Source organism: Anolis sagrei, chromosome 10 (genome assembly GCF_037176765.1).
Source record: "Anolis sagrei isolate rAnoSag1 chromosome 10, rAnoSag1.mat, whole genome shotgun sequence".
Taxonomy (NCBI): domain Eukaryota; kingdom Metazoa; phylum Chordata; class Lepidosauria; order Squamata; family Dactyloidae; genus Anolis; species Anolis sagrei.
The window spans coordinates 33,282,029-33,305,420 of NC_090030.1; the positions used below are offsets into that span (position 1 = coordinate 33,282,029).

Sequence of the window (23,392 nt, forward strand, 5' to 3'; positions counted from 1 at the left end):
CCCTTTAATTTGTATTTTAGTTATCAATCGGGTTTGCTTTCGCTTTTTAATCTTATTTGCTAACCACTTGCCAATTTTATTTGCGTTTTGGAAATGGAGAGGCACATCAAATCACTTTCAACAAAAGATTCCCCCCAGGCACTTCCAAGCCATTAAACGCTAATCAAGATTGTCAGTTGAAACATTCACACCTAGCTCCAGCAGACAAAAGTCCTTTGTCCCACCCTGGTCATTCCACAGATATATAAACCCATTTTCCCACTTCCAACAGACCTCACTACCTCTGAGGATCGACCCTCCAGGAAGGCCCGGAGCCACGACAGAGCCTGCCTTGGAGTTAGGTGGAAATGAGTAGTAGAGTTGTGTGTCATCTGTGTAGAGATGGCACCCAACTCCAACACTCCGGATGACCTCTCCCAGCGGTTTCATGTAGATGTTAAAGAGCATGGGAGACAGAATGGAGCCTTGCGGGATGCAGGCGAAACGTCAGGAGAAAATGCCTCCACAACACGATCATAAAGCCCGGAAAAACCTACAACAACCCTTAAACCTTGCTGGCTAAAATAAAAATGTGGAAGGTGGGCTTTTTGTACAACCCCAATTCCTCTTTTAGGGTGTCCCCTCTCCCCGAAAGCGGCCTTGCTCTGAAGCCTGTTGCACCCAAACGTAACCTTAACCATTAGAATGTGCCAAACCCAACAACAAGGGATATCGGATGGGACGGAAATGGTCACCAGGACTGCTAGAAAAGCAGCAATGAGACCAAAGGGATTGCGTGACGTTCCAAGGTTTCTGAGCCCCCTGCCATTGGGAAAGCAGCCCTCTCCAGCAGTTCCCTCCTCAATCCTAGAGAAAGTGGGAAAGCACGGTGATCCGTAGAGCTGTGAAATCAGGATATATTATTTTTTGGGAGGACCAGGAGCCTGAGAAGGCTCTTGGGGTTGCGGCATGAGAATTAAAGGAAAGGTGTGACTTCTTTAAAAACTAACAATTCCAAACGACCCCAAATCAACTGAGGATGGCAACGCGGCTTAATATCTCTAGGACTTTCAGAGCAAACTCTTTTTTTTCTTCAAGGCACTAGACATCTTTGGTTTCGTGTGCAACAATTTCGTTAATTTCAAGTAGAGGTAGCATGATCCACATACTGAACGCTTCTGGTCCATGCTGAGGGAAGAGCGCAGCTCCAACGTCTCTTAACTCATGAGGAAGCTGAGGAGAACACAGAAACCAAGATGGTCACCAAACAAACAAAGTAATGCTTCTTCAACAACCACAGAAGCCCTAAGTATTCCAGAGGCCCCCGATACAACGAAGAACCATATCCTCATGCCAAAATTATGAGCATATATTAACAGCTTGCTGATATTGTTATTGTTATTATTATTATTTTTATTATATTACTGGGTTGTTGTAGGTTTTTTTGGTCTATATGGCCATGGTCTAGAGGCATTTTCTCCTGACGTTTCGCCTGCATCTATGGCAAGCATCCTCAGAGGTAGTGAGGTCTCTTGGAACAACGAAAAAAGTTTATATATCTGTGGAATGACCAGGGAGGGACAAAGAACTCTTGTCTGCTGGAGCTAGGTGTGAATATTTCAACTAACCACCTTGATTAGCATACAATGGGCTGACTGAGCCTGGAGGAAACTTTTGTAGAGAGGTAATGCCCCTGCCTGCTTCCTCTCTGTTGTTGTGCTGATGCAATTTTAGAGTTTTTTTTAATACTGGTAGCCAGATTTTGTTCATTTTCATGGATTCCTCCTTTCTGTTGAAGTTGTCCACATTCCTCTTGTGGATTTCAATGGCTTCTCTGTGTCGTCTGACATAGTGGTTGTGAGAGTGGTCCAGCATTTCTGTGTTCTCAAATAATCTGCTGTGTCCAGGTTGGTTCCTCAGGTGCTCTGCTATGGCTGATTTCTCTGGTTGATGTAGTCTGCAGTGCCTTTCGTGTTCCTTGATTCATGTGTTGAGCAATGCTGCTGCGTTTGGTGGTCCCTCTGTAGACTTGTCCACAGCTGCATGGTACACAATGGTAGACTCCTGCAGAGGTGAGAGGATCCCTCTTGTCCTTTGTTGAACGTAGCATTTGTTGGATTTTCTTGGTGGGTCTGGAGATAGTTTGTATGTTGTGTTTCCTCATCCGCTTCCCTCTGCGGTCAGTGGTTCCCTTGATGTCTGGCAAGCACACTTTCCCTCTGGGTGGGTCTTCTTCTTGACTTTCGTGGCTTCTTCTTGGTGGTCTTGCAGCTCTTCTGATGTCTGAGGTGGAGTCTCCATTGGCCTGGAAAGCCCAGTTGAGGTGGTTCCGTTCCTCTTGGAGGAGGTGGGCTTCGCAGATTCTTTTGGCACGGTCTGCCAAGGCTTTAGTGGGGCTTCTTTTTGGACTTGGGTGATAGTTGGAGTTTTGATGTAGATATCTATCTGTGTGTGGGGGGGGGGGGGGGGGTCTGTAAACGGTGTGACCCAATTGTTGATCTGGTTTGTGAGTGACTAGGACATTTAAAAAAGGCAGTTCTTGCCAGACATCAAGGGAACCACGGACCGCATAAGGAAGCTGATGAGAAAACACACCATACAAACTATCTCCAGACCCACCAAGAAAATCCAACCAATGCTCCGTTCAGCAAAGGACAAGAGGGATCCTCTCACCTCTGCAGGAGTCTACCATTGTGTACCATGCAGCTGTGGACAAGTCTACATAGGGACCACCAAACGCAGCTTTGCCCAGACACGCATCAAGGAACATGAAAGGCACTGCAGACTACTTCAACCAGAGAAGTCAGCCATAGCAGAGCACCTGAGGAACCAGCCTGGACACAGCATATTATTTGAGAACACAGAAATCCTGGACCACTCTCACAACCACCATGTCAGGCTACACAGAGAAGCCATTGACATCCATAAGCATGTGGACAATTTCAACAGAAAAGAGGAAACCATCGAAATGAACAAAATCTGGCTACCAGTATTAAAAAAACAAACTCTAAAATTGCAACAGCCCAACAACAGAGAGGAAACAAACAAGGACATCTAATCACCTTTCAACAAAAGTTTGTTCCACGCACTGTCGGGCTATTACATGCTAATCAAGGTGATCAGTTGAAACCTTCACACCTAGCTCCAGCAGACAAGAGTCCTTTGTCTCACCCTGGTCATTCCACAGATATATAAACCCTTTTTCCTAGTTCCAACAGACCTCACTACCTCTGAGGATGCTTGCCATAGATGCAGGCGAAACGTCAGGAGAAAGTGCCTCTAGAACATGGCCATATAGCCTGAAAAAACCTACAACAACCCAGTGATTCCGGCCATGAAATGTGAATGTTTCAACTGACCACCTTGATTAGTGGCTTGGAAGTGCCTGGGGGAATCTTTTGTTGAGAGTGATTTTGTGCCTGATTGTTTCCTCTGTGTTGTTTTGCTGTTGTAATTTTAGAGTTTTTTTAATACTGGTAGCCAGATTTTGTTCATTTTCATGGTTTCTTCCTTTCTACTGAAACTGTCCACATGCTTATGGATTTCAGTGGCTTCTCTGTGTAGTCTGACGTGGTGGTTGTGGTTAGCTGAAACATTCACACCTAGCTCCAGCAGACAAAAGTCCTTTATCCCACACTGGTCATTCCACAGATATATAAACCCATTTTTCTACTTCCAACAGACCTCACTACCTCTGAGGATGCTTGCCATAGATGCAGGCAAAACGTCAAGAGAGAATGCCTCTAGAACGTGGCCATATAGCCCAGAAAAACCTACAACAACCCAGTATTAGTTTTGATAAGAATTAACTACACATCAGACCTAAATAATGAAACATGACGAGACAGGCTCAGACCACACAAACAGGAATGTCCACAGAGATCCTCCTGCAGCAGATTGTCTCTTTTACAATGCAATACGTACCTGTATGGATAGCCATGGTATTTTGATCTAAATATGGAGAGTAGCCAGCTGAAGAACACCACGACCAGACCAATCCCAGCCATACAGATTACTGCAGAGAAAGCAGAACAAAATCAACCTGTTTCATCACTGATCAAGCAAAGCGGATCTTCAAGAACCCAGTCCTGTTCCAACAGAAGAACGTCCTCCTTGATCCATCATGCCATGCACTCTTGACAGGAATGTCATTCAATACCTTGAACAATCGAATCTCTCGGCCTCGAAAATGTGTAGATGTGTCTCTATGATCTTCCTTCGCCTGCTTTTTTAACCCCTCACCAACTTTTGTGTCTTTTGTTGTTGTATGCCAGCCTGTGATTGTGTCTGATGGCCCAGCGTACCTGTCCGAACGCATCTCCTTCTACATCCCACCTCGGAGTTTAAGATCCTCTGGGGAGGCCCTGCTCTCATGTATAAATATGTGAGAGGAAGCCACAGGGAGGAGGAGGGAGCAAGCTTGTTTTCTGCTTCCTTGGAGACTAGGACGCGGAACAATGGCTTCAAACTACAAGAGAGGAGATTCCATCTGAACATGAGGAAGAACTTCCTGACTGTGAGAGCCATTCAGCAGTGGAACTCTCTGCCCCGGAGTGTGGTGGAGGCTCCTTCTTTGGAAGCTTTTAAGCAGATGCTGGATGGCCATCTGTCAGGGGTGATTTGAATGCAATATTCCTGCTTCTTGGCAGGTGGTTGGACTGGATGGCCCATGAGGTCTCTTCCAACTCTTTGATTCTATGATTCTCAGCCCCGCCTCTATCACAAGTGAGACTGGTGGGGACAAGGGACAGGGCCTTCTCGGTGGTGACCCCTCACCTGTGGAATTCACTCCCCGGGGAAATTAGGTCATCAACATCCCTCCTCTCCTTCAGGAGGAAGTTGAAGACCTGGATGTGGGACCAGGCCTTCGGGTAAGCTGGCAGACAGACAAAAGACAATGACGACCGGAGTAGGAAAGGACAATGACAATGCTGGATGGATTATGGATTTATGAATTGGCAAACATTGACCAGAAGATGATTTTATTGCTGCTATTGTATTGTTTTGATTGTTTTAACTAGTTATAATTGTTGACGTTATATTGTAAATTGTAATTTGTATACAATTGTAATTTGGCCACGGTAGTCCACGCTCTGGTTACATCCCGTCTTGACTACTGCAACGCTCTCTACGTGGGGTTGCCTTTGAAGACAGCCCGGAAGCTCCAATTAGTCCAACGGGCGGCAGCCATGATACTAACAGGAGCGGGGCGCAGGGAGCATACAACTCCTCTGCTGCACCAGCTCCACTGGCTGCCGATCTGCTACCGGGCTCAATTCAAAGTGCTGGCGTTGGCCTTTAAAGCCCTAAACGGTTCTGGCCCAACTTATCTATCCGAACGTATCTCAACCTATCAGCCCACCAGGACCCTAAGATCTTCTGGGGAGTCCCTGCTCTCTATCCCGCCGGCTTCACAAGTGCAGCTGGCGGGAACGAGAGACAGGGCCTTTTCTGTGGTGGCCCCTCGGCTTTGGAACACCCTCCCCATAGAGGTAAGATCAGCCCCCTCGCTGATGGTGTTTCGGAAAAGATTGAAGACATGGATGTTTAAACAAGCATTCAGTTAATCCATTGCAACGAATTATGATGACTAAAGGACTGGTAATCATGGACGATGAATTTGGATTGCGACTCCAGTTACGAGATGCATTGGATGGTTATTGGTGGCCCAATAATTTGTATTGTATATGTGTTTTATGCTTTTAAACTGAATATTGTTGTTTTTTAAGTGTTGTAAACCGCAATGAGTCGCCGATTTAGGCTGAGATATTAGCGGTATACAAGCGCATAAATAAATAAATAAATAAATAAAAATTGTATTTTGTGAATTGTTCCGCATCGAATTGTAAGCCGCCCTGAGTCCCCCCTAAGGGGTTGAGAAGGGTGGGGTAGAAGCACCCCAAATAAATAAATAATAAAATAAATGCTGGGAATGGGGGTGATGTTCCTGATGATGGGTCTGGGTCTGTTGGCAATGGGAATGCGGGTTTGCCTGGGCCTGAGTGAAGCTCATAAGAGAGACTCGAGTTGTCTCTGGAAGATTCACAAGGTTGCATTCCTGGGAGGGGCCCTTCGCGGTCTTTCTCAGAGCAACTGCCCTGGACTACCTTAGGGACTGAGAAGGGCAGGCACCCTCCTTATCCACATTCCGTAAGGAACGGAAGACGTGGATGTTTCGTCACGCAAAAGCTGCACATCGCAAGTGCTGAACCTGACTCAGCACATGTTGTTGTTCATTCGTTCAGTCGTCTCCGACTCTTCATGACCTCATGGACCAGCCCACGCCAGAGCTCCCTGTCGGTCGTCACCACCCCCAGCTCCTTCAAGGTCAGTCCAGTCACTTCAAGGATGCCATCCATCCATCTTGCCCTTGGTTGGCCCCTCTTCCTTTTACCTTCCACTTTCCCCAGCATCATTCCCTTCTCTAGGCTTTGCTGTCTCCTCAGGATGTGGCCAAAGTACTTCCGCTTTCCCTCTCGTCTCCTTCCCTCCAGTGAGCAGTCGGGTTTTATTTCCTGGAGGATGGACTGGTTGGATCTTCTCGCAGCCCAAGGCACTCTCAGCACTTTCCTCCAGCACCACAGCTCAAAAGCATCGATCTTCCTTGGCTCAGCCTTCCCGAAAGTCCAGCTCTCACATCCGTAGGTGACTACAGGGAAGACCATGGCTTTGACTTTGCAATGGATCTTGGTTGCCAGTCTGATGTCTCTGCTCTTCACTATTTTATCAAGACTGGACATTGCTCTCCTCCCAAGAAGGAAGCGTCTTCTGATTTCCTGGCCTCAGTCTGCGTCTGCACTCATCTTTGCATCTAGAAATACAAACCCTGTCCTTGACTCCATGTTTTCTCCCTCTATTTCCCAGTTGTCAATCATTCTTGTTGCCATAATCTTGGTTTTTTTGACGTTTAGCTGCAACCCGGCTTTTGCGCTTTCTTCTTTCACCTTGATTAGAAGGCTCCTCAGCTCCTCCTCGCTTTCGGCCATCAGAGTGGTGTCATCTGCATATCTGAGGTTGTTAATGTTTCTTCCAGCAATTTTCACCCCATGTGCTGATGGGACTCAGCACATAGAAGATGGCTTTGAAAGGCAGCAGATCACAGGAGCTGTTTTCATAGACCTGTCAGTGGCTTATGAGACTGTAAACCACCGCCTCCTCCTGAGAAAAATGTATAATATCACAAAGGACGACCACCTCACCCGCCTCATAGGAAACCTGCTACAAAACAGGAGCTTTTTTGTTGAGTTCGGGGAGATGGAGGCGGGGTAGAAAAATAAAGTTATTATTATTATTATTATTATTATTATTATTATTCAGTTCTTGTGGGTTTTTTCGGGCTATATGGCCATGTTCTAGAGGCATTTCTCCTGACGTTTCGCCTGCATCTATGGCAGGCTTCCTCAGAGGAAGCCTGCCATAGATGCAGGCGAAACGTCAGGAGAAATGCCTCTAGAACATGGCCATTTAGCCCGAAAAAACCCACAAGAACTGAGTGATTCCGGCCATGAAAGCCTTCGACAATACATTATTATTATTATTATTATTATTATTCAAATACTGCAAATACAGTACTTACTTTTTCTCTTCCCCACTTCCAAGTCAGACGTTGCGGCTTCGTGTAAGAGCACTATTCCCAGGGTCACACCAGCATCTGAGAAAGCTGTTTAAGGCTCTACCACTGGTATTTGACTCAAGAAGGCTGTTTAACTTTTGGGAAAGCAACCTGCAGCAATGCAACCTGAGCCCTGCCACATGCACCATGGAGGACCTTCTTGCAGCAACACCAGAGGCACTCCAAGTGGCCAGATCCTGGTCAAAGGACATTTAATCAACTACAAAGCTTACAATTTCTGTGTTTTGTCTCTTTGTTTTTAGTTTTTGTTAAAAATGTAATACAAATGTCTGGTTGCTGGTGACACAATAAATAAAATAAAATAAAATAAATGTAATCATAATAAAAACTGGAATAAAATAATAAATTTAACAATAAATTCATTAAATAAATAAAACTTAGCTTATATTCAACTATATATGGCAGTAGTTCTCAACCTTTCTAATGCCGCGACCCCTTAATACAGTTCCTCATATTGTGGTGACCCCCAACCATAATATTATTATTGTTGCTACTTCACAACTGTCATTTTGCTACTGTTATGAATCATAATGTAAATATCTGATATGCAGGATGCATTTTCATTCAGTGGACCAAACTGGGCACAAATACTCAATACGCCCAAATCTGAATATTGGTGGGGGTTTGGGGGTGGGGTGGGGATTGATTTGGGAGTTGTAGTTGCTGGGATTTATAGTTCACCTAGAATCAAAGAACATCCTAAGCTCCATCAATGATGGAATTGAACCAAATTTGGCACATAGAACTCCCATGACCAACAGAAAATACTGGAAGGGTTTGGTGGGCATTGACCTTGAGTTTGGGAGTTGTAGTTAACCTACATCCAGAGATCACTGTGGACCCAAACAATGGTGGATCTGGACCAAACTTGTGGAGTTTGGGGAAAATAGACCTTGACCTTTGGGAGTTGTAGTTACTGGGATTTATAGTTCACCTACAATCAAGGAGTATTTTGAACTCCATCAATGATAGAATTGGGCCAAACTTCCCACACAGAGCTTCTATGTCCACCAGAAAATACTGTGTTTTCTGATGGTCTTTGGTGACCCCTCTGACACCCCGTTGCGACCCCCCCAGGGGTCCCGACCCCCAGGTTGAGAAACACTGATATATGGTATTCTATATCCCACTTGAAGAACATACAGTACAAGAGCATCATGAGATGTCATCCTAATCATCCTAAACATATCAAGATGGGTCCCTATAAATGCATGATGATATAGACACAGTATGGCTCAGTGAATTTCCTTCCAGAGTGCCTTGCTTCTTGGCATTAGTAAAGGTACAGGGCGTACTATTCCAAGTTTGCAATGTTGTTAGTATATGTGACATCAGGTGAAGAAGCACAACATTTGCCTGACTTCACACAATTAGGCTTAGTGCTGAACTTTGTTGAGAAGGATACTGAACAAGAGAACAATGTGTGTTTCGGCAACAAACTGAGCCTGGCTGCTTCCGTGGATATAGTTCTGCAAGAGAAAACGTTTGGAAAGTAAGTGGTGCTGTTATTGGAAGCATGCAGTCCCTGGACGGGATCTGTCCACTCTTTTGGAGGCCAAACTCCCTGGAAATGGTCCTCCTGGTCAGCTAATATAACAGAAGAGCACTGACATCAACTCTCCGGTCTGCAAAGAGGGAAGCAATGCACTCTTGTTGAATGGCATGAAGTGGAAGGAAACAAGCGACCCGTTTCCGAAACCAAAACTCCCAGATTTAATCTCACTGTTGTGACAACTGAAAGCAGAAGAAAGTTGTTTATGACCATCTTGGGTGTTTCACTTCTACCACAAATCAGGCATCCACACTGCTAAGGGGGCCAGAAGTATGGGACACAAGAAAATATAATGTAATACTAGCTGTACCTGCCACGTGTTGCTGTGGCCAACCTTCCCTCCCTCTTTCTCTCCTTCCTTCCCTTTTCCCTTCCTTTCCTCTTTTTCTTTCCCTATCTCTCATCTTTCTTCCATCTCTACCTGTTTCTTTTCTCCCTTTCTTTACTCTTTAGTTACTTCCTTCCTTCCTTCCCTATCTTTTGTTCCTTCTCTCCTTCCTTCCCTCTCTTTTTCCTTTCACTTTATTTCCTTTTCTCCTCCCTTGCTTCTCTCTTTCTTTCCTTCTTTCCCTCCCTCCTTCTCTCCTTCCTTCCTTCCCTCTCTTTCATTCCTTCTCTCCTTCCTTCCCTCTTTTTCCTTTCACTTTTTTATTTCCTTCTCTCCTTCCTTGCGTCTCTATCTTTCTTTCTTTACTTCTTTCCCTCCCTCCTTCTCTCCTTCCTTCCTTCCCTCTCTTTCATTCCTTCTCTCCTTCCTTCCCTCTCTTTTTCCTTTCACTTTTTTATTTCCTTCTCTCCTTCCTTGCGTCTCTATCTTGCTTTCTTTACTTCTTTCCCTCCCTCCTTCTCTCCCTCCTTCCTTCCCTCTCTTTCGTTCCTTCTCTCCTTCCTTCCCTCTCTTTTTCCTTTCACTTTTTTAATTCCGTCTCTCCTTCCTTGCTTCTCTATCTTTCTTTCTTTCCTTCTTTCCTTCCCTTTTTCCCTCCTTCTCTCGTTACTTCTTGACTGTCCCTTCCATTTAATATTGTATTTATATCTTAGAAAGAAGGAAAGGAAGAAGGAAGGAGGGACAGGAAGGAAGGAAAAGAAAGAAGGAGGGATAGGAAGGGAGGGAGGAAGGAAGGAGGAAGGAAAGGAGGGGGATGAAGAAAGGACGGAGGGAAGGAAATGAAGGGGAAGGAAATGAAGAAAGGGAAAGAAGGAGGAAAGGGAGGGAGGAAAAAAAGAAGGAGGGAGAGGAAGGGAAGGAGGGAGGAAGGAGAATGAAGGAAGGAGGGAAAGAAAGGAGGGGGATGAGGAAAGGAGGGAAGGAAATGAAGGGGAAGGAAATGACGCAAGGGAAAGAAGGAGGAAAGGGAGGGAGGGAGGGAGGAAAAGAAGGAAAGGAAGAAGAAAGGAGGGACAGGAAGGAAGGGAAGGAGGAAAAGAAGGAAAGGAAGAAGGAAGGAAGGAAAGGAAAGAAAGGAAAGGGAGGAAAGAAGGGAAGGGAGGGAGAGAAGGAAGGTCCTTCATTCAATCATTGTGGACCTTCCTCTCCTCCTCCCCCTCCCCCTCCCCCTCCTCCCCTTCTTCCTTGCGTGGAGCACTCCGTTCCTGCTGCTGGCACTTCCCAACAGGGAAAGGAGGAGGAGACTTCTCTCCTGACATAGGAGGGGAAGAGAAGGGGCTCCATGCGGCACGCCTCCCCCTCCACTCCACTCGCTTGTGTGTGTGTGTGTGTGTGTGTGTGTGGCCGTGCACGTGCGCCTGGCTTTAACGGCCGGCTGTTTCCCCGTGAGGAGGAGGAGGGGTGGCCATGGGTCTCGGTAGACATGCAGTTTCCCTTTTGTGGACATGCAGTTTAGAAGTCCTTTCTGCTTTTTGTTTTCGTTGGGTTTTTTGAGTGGAGAACATACATTGGGTTGTTAGGTGTCTTGAGTCCAAATTTGGTGTCAATTGCCCCAGTGGTTTTTGCGTTCTGATGGTATCACAAACGAACATTACATTTTTATTTATATAGCTAATATATATAATAAAACATAAAATAGTATAATATATAATATAATAAAATATAATAAAACATAATGTAGTATATTGTACATACATATAATATTTATAATATTATAATGTACTACAGTATAATACTAGTAATAATAATACATTATAATTATATATTTACATAATATGTTATAATGTAATACAGTATAATATTAGTAATAATACAATATTATAATTATATATTTACATAATATGTAATATTACTAATAATATTACAATATAATGGTATAGTGCAATATAGTAATATATACTGATATTGTACTATGCTAATAAAATAATATATTATATTTATTCATTATTTATTTATTTATAGCTTTTCTATTCCTCCCTTCTCCTCACCCCGCAGGGGACTCAGGGTGGATTACAGTGTACACATATATGGCAAACATTCAATGCCAATTTTTGACATACCAACATATACAGACATACACAGAGGCTATTTAACTTATTTCTGGCCGCCAGGGGAGCGGTCGCTTTCATCGTCCATCTGTGACGCTGATGAAGCACTTTCGCATTCCCCGCATGCTTTTTGTTGGAGTGTTTTGCTGGAGTCTTTTTTATGGCCTCATAAATCAGTTAATTTAGCCTCCTCACACTTTTAAGGTGGTACCTAATTTTCCTACTTGACACATGCAACTGTCTTTCGAGTTGCAAAGGTCGACAACAGGCTACACACAACTGGTTGGAAACCCAATTTGGTCAGAGTGATCTTAATGCAGCTGACACTCGGCCAGCTGCGCCACAATATATATATATCTTGTAAGCCTCTCTGAGTCCCCTTTGGGGTGAGAAGGGTGGCATATAAATGCTGTAAATAAATAATAAATAAAATAAGCCAGAAGAGCCACTTCCCACTGCCCTTTTTTTAATATACAGAGGACAGGAAGATGGATTTTAAATAGAAGGCAAATGTGCACCAGCTACAATCACCTACGTAAGTGGCAACGAAAGAATGTTTGTTTCATGGTTGGTGCTTACCACTTGGCCTGTGTGAGGATTCTTATGCGCATAGGGCGGCCCTCGGATGTGGTTCCACATTTGCCCCGAAGTCATGGCTAGAACGAAGCACTAGAAAGCAAATAAAATGAAGAGATGTGGGAAATTCCATAAGCTATTGGAAATAGGTGCACCATAACCTTATTGAAAAGGTAAAAATGATGTCACATTGTTTGGCAAATCTGAATCTCCATGAATATGTGGAGACCACCTCTTAAAGACCACTAGCCAAGATAAGCATGACCTTGTTAGATGTGACGGCGCGAGTGGCGCCACCTGTGTAGAACTGTTAGTTGCAAGATTTAAACTGTTGTATCATGTATTGTCGAAGACTTTCATGGCTGGAATCACTAGGTTCTTGTGGGCTTTTTCGGGCTATAGAGCCATGTTCTAGAGGCATTTCTCCTGACGTTTCGCCTGCATCTATGGCAAGCATCCTCAGAGGTTGAGAAGGTCTGTTGGAAGTAGGAAAAATGGGTTTATATATCTGTGGAATGGCTGGGGTGGGGCAAAGAGATCTTCTCTGCTGCAGTTAGGTGTGAATGTTTAGCTGATCACCTTCATTAGCATTTGAAGGCCTGCCTGAGCCTGGGAAAATCTGTTGCTGGGAGGTGTTAATCTGTGCCTGGTTTTTTCCTCTCTGTTGTTTAGCTGTTATAATTTTAGAGTTTTTTAATACTGGTAGCCAGATTTTGTTCATTTTCATGGTCTCTTCCTTTCTGTTGAAACACCCAGAGGAAAAGTGTTCCTGCCATACATCAAGGGAACCACTGATCGCATAGGGAAGCTGATGAGGAAACACAACATACAAACAATCTACAAACCCACCAAGAAAATCCAGCAAATGCTCCGTTCAGCAAAGGACAAGAGGGATCCTCTCACCTCTGCAGGAGTCTACCGTATACCATGCAGCTGTGGACAAGTCTACATAGGGACCACCAAACGCAGCATTGCCCAGACACGCATCAAGGAACATGAAAGGCACTGCAGATTCCTCCAACCAGAGAAGTCAGCCATAGCAGAGCACCTGATGAACCAGCCTGGACACAGCAGATTATTTGAGAACACAGAAATGCTGGACCACTCCCACAACCACCACGTCAGACTACACAGAGAAGCCATTGAAATCCACAAACATGTGGACAATTTCAACAGAAAGGAAGAGACCATGAAAATGAACAAAATCTGGCTACCAGTATTAAAAAACTCTAAAATTATAACAGCTAAACAACAGAGAGGAAAAAACCAGGCACAGATTAACACCTCCCAGCAACAGATTTTCCCAGGCTCAGGCAGGCCTTCAAATGCTAATGAAGGTGATCAGCTAAATATTCACACCTAACTGCAGCAGGGAAGAGCTCCTTGCCCCACCCCAGCCATTCCACAGATATATAAACCCATTTTTCCTACTTCCAACAGACCTTCTCAACCTCTGAGGATGCTTGCCATAGATGAAGGCGAAACGTCAGGAGAAATGCCTCTAGAACATGGCTCTATAGCCCGAAAAAGCCCACAAGAACCTTGTTGTATCATGCTTGATCCTGCCTTTTTACCCTGCTTATGTATAGTTGGATTGATTGGTTATTTATAGCTGTCAATCAGTATTGTCTGGCTCCACCTCTTCCTGGAGTAGGGGAGTGCTTCCCTTTTTTCATTCTGCCATCAGAGTTTCTATCAGATGGACGTGAGTAAGAGACTTGGCTCTAAAAGCCCCTGCTTAAATTACCTCTCAGGACCAATTCTAAGGTTTTTTACCCTTGGGACTCATGCTTTATGTCCAGAACGTCCTGACAATATTGAGGAGACCCAAGCGCTTTCAAACCGGTTCTTTTGGCACCAGAGGAAGGTCTTGTCCCTTCAACATAGGCCATTGGACTGGGGTTGTGTTTATTCCGATATTCACACCCTTTGAGGAAAGAGGAAACAGGAATAGCTTTTCAGCTGCAAACTCCTTGGACTTCAGAGATTGTAAAGTATATATCCTTTATTCCTGTTGAAACATCAAGCTTATGTCTGAGAAAGATAACTCATTGTGAACAATAAATACAATTTCGAGTTATCTGTTGTGTTTTGGTCTTTGGGAGTTCCAGTTTCCTATAGGAGGGCAAGAAGCAATCCCCTGGGGAAAGATGCCACGTCCATGCCTCTTTCACTAAGAGTTATAGCCCCCAGGTGCGACGGCACATTAGACATCAATCGTTTGAACAAGTGATATTCATAGGCATTCATGTAATGGCATCCAGGTAACTCAGCTGTTAGACTGAAGAACCATGTCTTTGAACTGCCAAGGGTAAAGACATGCCATTGCACAAAATAAATTTGGTTAGCAGAGGATGGTTGTTTCTTTGCTGTTAAAATTTGCAGTTGCCCAAAAGATATACACTCCCTTGAAACCTTTTAGTTAAAATATGCATACATAGATTAAAAAAAACAACAACGAAGTCTTCTTTGAAAAATAACAAATCTTGTTATTGTTGTAGATTTTTCCGGGCTATATGGCCATGTTCTGGAGGCAATTTTTCTCCTGATGTTTCACCTGCAAAATCACTCTCAACAAAAGATTCCCCCCAGGCACTTCCAAGCCATTGAATGCTAATTATAAGTTGCTTACCTGTAACTGTAGTTTCCTGAGTAGTCACCTGTGAATCTGCACCAATGGTATTCCTGCGCCTGCGCAGTAAAAGCTTCGGAACCTTCCAGAATAAAAAAGATATTTCAAAATGAAAACCTGGCCCCGCCCCTCCTCCCCCCTCCCCTCTCGAGTATAAATAGCCCAACGCGGGGCCAGGCCACTCAGTTCTCTTCCGCCGCAAAGCAGCAAGAAGGCGGGGCATGATACTCGAGGGGAGGACGGGCGGGGATGTGCAGATTCACAGGTGACTACTCAGGAAACTACAGTTACAGGTAAGCAACTTATAATTTCCTGTCGTAGTCACTGTGAATCTGCACCAATGGTAGACTAACAAGCTACTGACTCTGGCTGGCGGGAATCATGCCACCGCCGAAAACAAAACTGCCCTACCAAAATCAGTCGCCCTTCTGGAAACGACATCCAACTTATAATGCGACACAAAAGTAAGTGGGGTCGACCATATTGCAGCCTTACAGATGACATCCAAAGGAACACCACGCAAAAAAGCAACCGAAGTGGAAACCGACCTGGTCGAATGACCCCTGACCTGCAGAGGTAAGTCCTTGCCCGATAATTGATAACACAGACGAATGAGGGACACTATCCAGGAGGAAAACCTTTGAGAAGACAACGGCAAACCCTTAGAATCACTACGATACTTAACAAAGAACCTGGGGGTTTTCCTAATCCCGGCCGTTCTATCTACATAAAAAGCTACGGCCCTCCTCACATCCAAGAGGTGCAACCCCTTTTCCAACTGAGAAGTGGGATTCTGAAAAAACGCAGGGAGAACAATTTCCTGAGACATATGAAACTTGGAGGAAACTTTAGGTAGGAACGCAACATCCGTGCGTAAAACTACTTTATCTTTATGAAACCTCAGGTAAGGGGGATCCACCCTGAGTGCACATAATTCACTGGCCCGCCGCGCGGATGTTATGGCCATCAAGAATGCCACTTTCCACGACAGATAAGGGAGATCCACTGACGCCAGAGGCTCGAAAGGTGGTTTCATTAGCGCCGCAAGCACTAGCTCGAGACTCCACGCTGGAGCAACAGGTGCCACACAAGGTTTAGTGTTTGCAAGACCCCGAAGAAAAGATTTTACCAAAGGGTCCAGAAAACAGGATGGGAGACCGGCCTTTCTCTTAAACCACGAAATGGCGGCCAAATAACATTTTAAGGATGAACTTGATAATCCTGCATCCAACAGAGAAACCAAAAAGTCTAAAACTAGGGAAACGGGAGCCAATTCAGGGGTAACACCCTTTGACGCCACAAATTTGCTAAATTTGCCCCATTTATACAAGTAAGACCTCTTTGTAGACGGTCTATGTGCGGCCTCAATAATAGCTAAAACAGGTTGCGACAGCTCCGAGAAAGTGTTTACAGAGCAGGCAGAATGTACCACGCCGTGAGATTCAACAACCCGACCTCCGGATACACCACCTGGCCCTGCTGGGACAATAACAGATCGGGCCTGCAAGGAAGATGGAGAAACCTGTCCCCCGCCATCTGCAGGAGGGGCGCAAACCAAGGTTGGCGGGGCCACCATGGGGCTATTAGTATACAAAAAGCGTTGTCCCTCCTGATTTTCGCGATTACCCTCACTAACAACGGGAACGGAGGAAAGGCATAAACTAGCCCGCCCCCCCAGTTGTAGAGGAACGCGTCCCCCAGGCAGCCTATCGATGGATTCGGACGGCACCGGGCACAATAGATTCTGCACTTGTTGTTCAGGTGCGTTGCAAATAGGTCCGTCTGCGGAACCCCCCACTGATTGAACAGCCCTTGGACTACTTCCCAATTCAGCGACCACTCGTGGTGGGCCATGGGGTTCCTGCTGAGCGTGTCTGCGAGACCGTTCTCTGTTCCGGGAATGTGAGTGACAAGGAGGTGGATTCCCCTGGCGACGCACCAATCCCATATCTGTAGACACAGGTCTAACAGGGGCCCTGAGTGCGTGCCCCCTTGTTTGTTCAAATAGTACATCACCGTGGTGTTGTCGGTGAGTACTCGAACGGTTCTTCCGGACACCACTCTTTCGAAGGCCTTTAGTGCCCTGCCTACCGCGAGAAGCTCGAGCATGTTTATGTGCATGGCGGCCTCTTCTTCTGTCCAAACGCCTTGAATCCACAGGCCCTGGGAGTGTGCCCCCCACCCCGTAAGGGAGGAATCCGTGGTTATAGATCTGGCAGGGGATGGGGATTGGAATGCAAGGCCAGCACAAACCCAATGCTCGTCCCTCCACCCCAAAAGGGACTGTCGGATGTCTACAGGGACGGATAACTTGATGTTGGGTCTGTCCCTGAGAGGATTGAATACCGAGAGAAACCAGAATTGCAGGGGTCGCATTCTCAATCGGGCATAAGGGGTCACTGCCGTAGTTGACGCCATGTGCCCCAACAAAACTTGAATTTGTCTCGCCGAAGTCCTGGGAGCCGTTATGATCTGGTTGACCAATTCCGACAGCTTGGCGAAGCGATCTGGAGGCAGGTAGGCCTTCTGGGACACCGAGTCCAGTAGAGCCCCGATAAACTGGATCCGACGAGTAGGAGTGAGGGCGGACTTTTCCAAATTGACGACCAGACCTAGAGACTGAAGTAAGGAGAGAATGACAGAGACATGTCTATTAAGCAAATCAGGCGAGCTGGCGACAATAAGCCAGTCGTCAATGTATGGGTAGACCGTTATCCCCCTAGTGCGGAGGTGCGCTGCCACCACCGACATGACCTTGGTGAAAACCCTGGGGGCCGTTGAGAGGCCAAAGGGTAAAACATTGTAGCAATAGGCTGCCTGTCCCACCATGAAGGTCAAGAACCTACGGTGGTGAGGGACAATGGAGATATGAAAATAGGCGTCTTTTAGATCCACCGTAGCGAACCAAGCGCCGTGAAACAACAGGGGCATGATGGTGGATAAAGTGACCATACGAAATCTCTTCGGAGAAATGTATTTATTGAGGGCTCTGAGATCCATGATCGCCCGAAAACCTCCGCTTCTTTTATTAACAAGGAAATAACGAGAGAAAAAACAGAACTGTAACATTGCGGGGCTAACCACAGAAATGGCCCCTTTAGACAACAATGTCTGAACTTCCTGTAACAAAGGTAATGACACCGACGTAGATACTGCCCCCCCCCCCGTGGGAGGGGTGTCCTCGAACTCAATTCTATAGCCATTCCTGACTATCGACAGGACCCATGTATCAGATGTGATGGAAGCCCAGGCCTCGTAATATGGGGACAGCCTCTCATAGAACGATAAAGTGCAAGGCGCACTAGGGGTCAAACTTGCCAAACAACACAACGACGACCCAACTGGGTCAGTAATGGCGGACCCATTAGCGGAAGCATCGGAGCAAATGTCAAACACGCTTCTTGGAGGCTGGTTGAGACCTGGGTTTATTCTGAAATTGCTGGTATTTGGGCTTTGGAGCATAGGGGGACCTTCTTCCCGCTTGGAATCGTGATGAGTTGGAACCACGGTTTCTATACGGCCCAGTGAAACTACTAGAGTAATTCCTACGGAAACCAGAAGATTGTTGCTGCCACCTGGGTTTCGCCTGGTAGTTAGACTGCCAGGTATAGCCAAACTTACTTGCCGCCTGGCGGACTTCCTGCTTACTCTTTAATTTCTCATCGGTTTCCGGATTAAAAAGCCCCTCCACGTGAAGTGGGAGGTCTTCGGCCAGGGCTTTGCCTTCATCCGAAAGGTTCGCGGCCCGGAGCCAAGCATGCCGTCTAACGGAGGTAGCAGTGGCAAAGAGGTTACCGGCTGTTTCAGCCAAGTGCTTGGCAAAATCTTTTTGGAGCCTAGACAAAATGATGGCCTCTTCCTGCAACGCCTTAGGCCAGCGTTGTTCCTCAGGTGGCAGCAAGTCAAGATAGGGGCGGATCTTTGACCACAAGAAATTTTGATACCCACTCATATAAGTGGCAAAGTGGGCCATCCTTGTGATCAATCCCGCAGAGAGATGGGTTTTCCTACCCAATGAATCAATTTTTCTCCCCTCTCTATCTGGGGGTGCAGTGAGCGACCCTTTTTGGCGCCTGGTCTTAGCCACTTCGGCTACCACCGTGTTCGGTCTGGGGGGGTTGGTCACCCATTTAGCAGTGGATAAATCGATCTTATACATCAAGTCCACCCTTCTAGGTACTGCCGCTACCAGGGGGGGGGGGGACATCTGCAATTCTGGCCAGCTTAAGCAGGTAAGGGAGGGGAGGAAGGGACGTGGAGGACACCACGTTTTGTTCATCTGAGGGGAACATGGGGTCCTCCACATGTTCGGATGGTTTGGGGTCAGGTAACTCCAGCGCCTTAATCATCCTGCCCACAAGCGAGGCGAACTTATTGAAGTCAGGGGACCTTTCTATCGGTTCATCTACTGCCCCCGTCGCTTGGGCAGAGTCAGGTAAATCAGAGGCCGAATCAGAAGCCTCCGCCTCGACAGCCCTGTGATCAGTTTCCACAGGTTCATCAATGTCGGCAGGATCGGGGCCGGTGAGGTGTTGCAATTCCCCATTGGGCCTAGGAGGAATCAAAGAGGGGGTTTGCGCAGCAGGTAGAGGTAAGGCCAAGGCTCCCATACCTTGCGGCGCAGCAGGGCCTGCCACTGGCTGAGGCAGGGGGAGTTCCATCGAAGGCGAAGACAATTGCCCCTGGGGAGGGGGAGGGGCCATCGGTGGGTTGCTCCCCTGGGCCGAGGGAAGAACGGCTGGAGTAGAAGCCAGTGGGAATGAAGGGTGGAAAGGCCCAGGCGTGGGCACAAATATATACTGTCCAGCCGGAGAGAGCTGCCAAAACCCCTGATATGGCATAGTCGCAGGGGGCGGAGCAGGCCTGCGAGGTCCCCGACGAGAGGAGGATCGGGACCATCTGGATCTACGCCTTCTCCTGGACGATCCCGACGAGGAGGAGGAAGATGATGAGGACGAGGACGTCTGCCGACGACGCCGTCTGGAGCTCCTAGAAGATCGGGATGGGGACCGAGCGCGCCTGGACCTCCCTGAATCGCGCTGCCTCGGTACCGGGAGCTGAGATGCCTCCCCATGGGCGGAGGCATACTCTGGGGCCGCTGTCGACGAAGGAGCAGCGGGCTGCAGCGAAGCCTCTCCAAACACCGAGGAGGCGGGGCCCGCCATCAGCTGGCTGGCTGGGACTCCGCCTCCGGCAGGGAGCGAGCCCGATGCCTCCAAAGGCAGCTGATCGGCAGCCTCCTGGTCCCGAAGGGGCACTTCCATCGGCTGCTCGGCGAATTCCCCCGACATCGGGGGAGTGAGGGACGGCATCGGCGGCAGCGGCGAATCGCCCCGCGGTCCCGCGGTCTGCCTTGTAAGGGTAGGCACCGAAGCCTGGGCTCCCGGCGCCGAGAGCGCCTGCGCCGAGATGGAAGGAGGCGCATCTCCACTCCACGCCGCGGCCGGCAGGGACGCCAGCGTCGGGGGCGGAGTCAGCACGGGGCCGGCAGCTCGACGCTGGAGCTCTGGTGACGCCAGCTGGGCCGCGCGCTCTCCAAGCTGCTGTGCCGCGGGGAGGCGCGTAGGAGGAGAAAGAAGCGCCAAGCTTCCCGCCCTTTTGGTAGGGCTAACTGGTCGTGTCGGGGCACGGCTGCCATCTTGGGAAGCACCCTCCTTGGGCTTCTTGGCCTTCTTCTTGGCGGGCGCGCCATGTTGAGCCGTCTTGGGCCCAGGTAAGTCAACAGATTTTGCGGTCTTACTCCCCCCCACAGGGGGAAGGAGAGCCTTTTCATAAAGAGCGGCCTTCAGCCTGGAAACTCTATTTTTCCGGGTCTGGGGAGTAAAGGCCTGGCAGACTTTACAGGGCTGAGAAAGATGGACTTCACCGAGGCAGGTGAGACATAAGGAGTGTCCATCTGTGTCCGGAAGGGTATTCGGACATTGAGAACACTTTTTGAAGGATGTGGTAGCCATCGGGTCGATGCTGAGTAACCACAGGGGCTCTGCACTCACAGTGATCAAATCGCCAAATCCAAGGGTTAAGCAAGAGAGTAGTCAGAGCAGTCCAGTATCAGGAGTCCGGAGGAAGATAGTGAGCCAGTCCGAGTCAAAAACCAAGTCAAATGGGCAGTATAGCCAACGAGTCAGAGCACGAGGAAGGTTCTCTAGCCAACGCGAGGCGGATTAAGAGAACTGAGTGGCCTGGCCCCGCGTTGGGCTATTTATACTCGAGAGGGGAGGGGGGAGGAGGGGCGGGGCCAGGTTTTCATTTTGAAATATCTTTTTTATTCTGGAAGGTTCCGAAGCTTTTACTGCGCAGGCGCAGGAATACCATTGGTGCAGATTCACAGTGACTACGACAGGAAATCAAGGTGATCAGCTGAAACATTCACAGCTAGCCCCAGCAGACAAAAGTCCTTTGTCTCACCCTAGTCATTCCACAGATATATAAACCCATTTTTCCTACTTCCAACAGACCTCACTACCTCTGAGGATGCTTACCATAGATGCAGGCGAAACGTCAGGAGAAAATGCCTCTTGAACATGGCGATATAGCCCGGAAAAACCTACAACAACCCAGTGTTTCTGGCCATGAAAGCCTTCAACAATACAATCTCCTGAAGGTACAACTGGCTGCGCTTGTAGAAGGATGGGCACAAGAGGAGAAGGGAGGGGACGTTGGTATAAGATACCATCTCATAGCTGGCCCTCAAAATGAAGACCTGGCTCCAAAAACATTGCTACAATCAAAACAATGTTCCGTAACAGACAAAAGAAGGACTTTCCAAAATAAGACGAACGCTGGAGTGCACGACACAAAAACATTTTAACTGCCACGGAATCCTAAGCGTTGAAGCTTGGCAAGGCCTCTGCATTCTTGGCTGAGGGCACGGACTTTGTCAAACTACAACTCCTATTGCTGAGAAGCAATGACAATTAAGAGTGGCATCAAGCTAAAGTGTAGCTGCACCCTGAGTCTACCTGAGCCAATCTTTCTCCAAGGACTGAGATTGTATTTATACCCACCGGCTATAACTCTTTCATTCTTTCCAGCCAATGGGGATAGTTGTTGCAACCCAGATCAGGAAACAAGACCATAATATTAAATCCACCACACTTGACTGTGGGAAAAACAATCCTTTTTTATTGATGAAAAAATGGTTACAAAATAGAGGAAAATGCAAAGTCAAAAAGCCACAGTAAAACTCAGCAGTCAGGAAAATCTCTGAACTGGATCAAAATTCCAAACGCAACACTATAGAAAACCTGGAACCTGTTAGTATCTCACTAACCGTACTTGGAACTAGAAGCCTCTGGGATGCAGGCCATGGGAAACGAGAACTCAGCCAAGGTAATGCCTCAGTCTAAACGATGCGTGATCTAACAAGACAGCCCGGGGGAGACACTTTAAACTAAAGAACTGTTTCGGGACACGCCTCCAGGCTTGGAAGCCTCCTTCTGCGTTAATCTACTTGACCTTCGCAGACTCTCTGATTCACTCCTGTTTTCCCAAATCTGCCTTCTTCTATCCTCATTAAAAAAGGTAGGTGTTAACTCCTCTGGAGAGTTATCACCACTTGACTCTGAAACATCCTCATCAGGATGTTCAGTTTCACTTTCCCAGCCACTGCCCTCAGAATCAATAGTTTCCAAACCATCAGGGAAAAATACAAGCCTTCGACAATACATTAAATCTTGTTATTTTATTTCCTGTGCTGGTTTGTGACCAAAATAAATAACAAATGGCCAAAATAACAAATCTATGAGCAAAATAACAAATCTTGTTATTTTATTTCCTGTGCTGGTCTATGACCAACATAAAGGATTTGTTTGTTTGCGGCAAAACCAGAGGCACTCCAAGTGGCCAGATACTGGTCAAAGGACATTTAATCAACTACCAAGTTTGCAAAATTTGTGTTTTTTTATCTGTTTGTTTGTTTTGTTCTGTTAGAAATGTAATACAATTGTCTGGTTGCTGATGACACGATAAAAAAAATAAAATCAGTCACTTCTGTGTCGCTGTCCTACTGAAAAGACCTTCCTTGCCCATGGACTCAATTAGGGATGAACGTTGACACAGGGGGAAAAAGCAAAGTTGGCAGCTGTAGAAGTGAGTCTGCTTACCAACGCAGCTAACGCCCAGCCGGTCTTGTTATGCAGAAAATCCAGGTTGCTTCTCCTTAAGTACACCAGGCCACCAATGACTGCCAGCAGCAGGCCCAGCATCAAGGGCCCAGCGTAGTTTGGAGGCCTTATCACTCGGATCTAGGACAAAAGGCATTGGGATTTGAAGGAGGGGGTCCAACAGACACTTCTGTGCAAAAATACCCACCTAGAATCATAGAATCATAGACTCAAAGAGTTGGAAGAGACCTCATGGGCCATCCAGTCCAACCCCATTCTGCCAAGAAGCAGGAATATTGCATTCAAATCACCCCTAACAGATGGCCATCCAGCCTCTGTTTAAAAGCTTCCAAAGAAGGAGCCTCCATCAAACTCCGGGGCAGAGAGTTCCACTGCTGAACGGCTCTCACAGTCAGGAAGTTCTTCCTCACGTCCAGATGAAATCTCCTCTCTTGTAGTTTGAAGCCATTGTTCCATTG

At 47.0% G+C, this 23,392-nt stretch overlaps 1 protein-coding gene across 1 annotated transcript in view; it reads right to left on the reverse strand.

The window, feature by feature from the left end:
- Window positions 1–204: 204 nt before the first annotated feature.
- The window catches only part of MAGT1 (magnesium transporter 1), a 33,797-nt gene continuing 10,609 nt past the window's right edge, over window positions 205–23,392 (reverse strand). The window contains exons 5-10 of the mRNA XM_060756488.2: window positions 22,914–23,054; window positions 12,180–12,269; window positions 9,018–9,081; window positions 7,556–7,630; window positions 3,904–3,994; window positions 205–1,212 (exon numbers count right to left, since the gene is read on the reverse strand). Coding sequence (XP_060612471.2) covers window positions 1,197–1,212; window positions 3,904–3,994; window positions 7,556–7,630; window positions 9,018–9,081; window positions 12,180–12,269; window positions 22,914–23,054 — 477 coding nt within the window. The 3' untranslated portion in view covers window positions 205–1,196. The remainder of the gene's footprint in view (window positions 1,213–3,903; window positions 3,995–7,555; window positions 7,631–9,017; window positions 9,082–12,179; window positions 12,270–22,913; window positions 23,055–23,392) is intronic.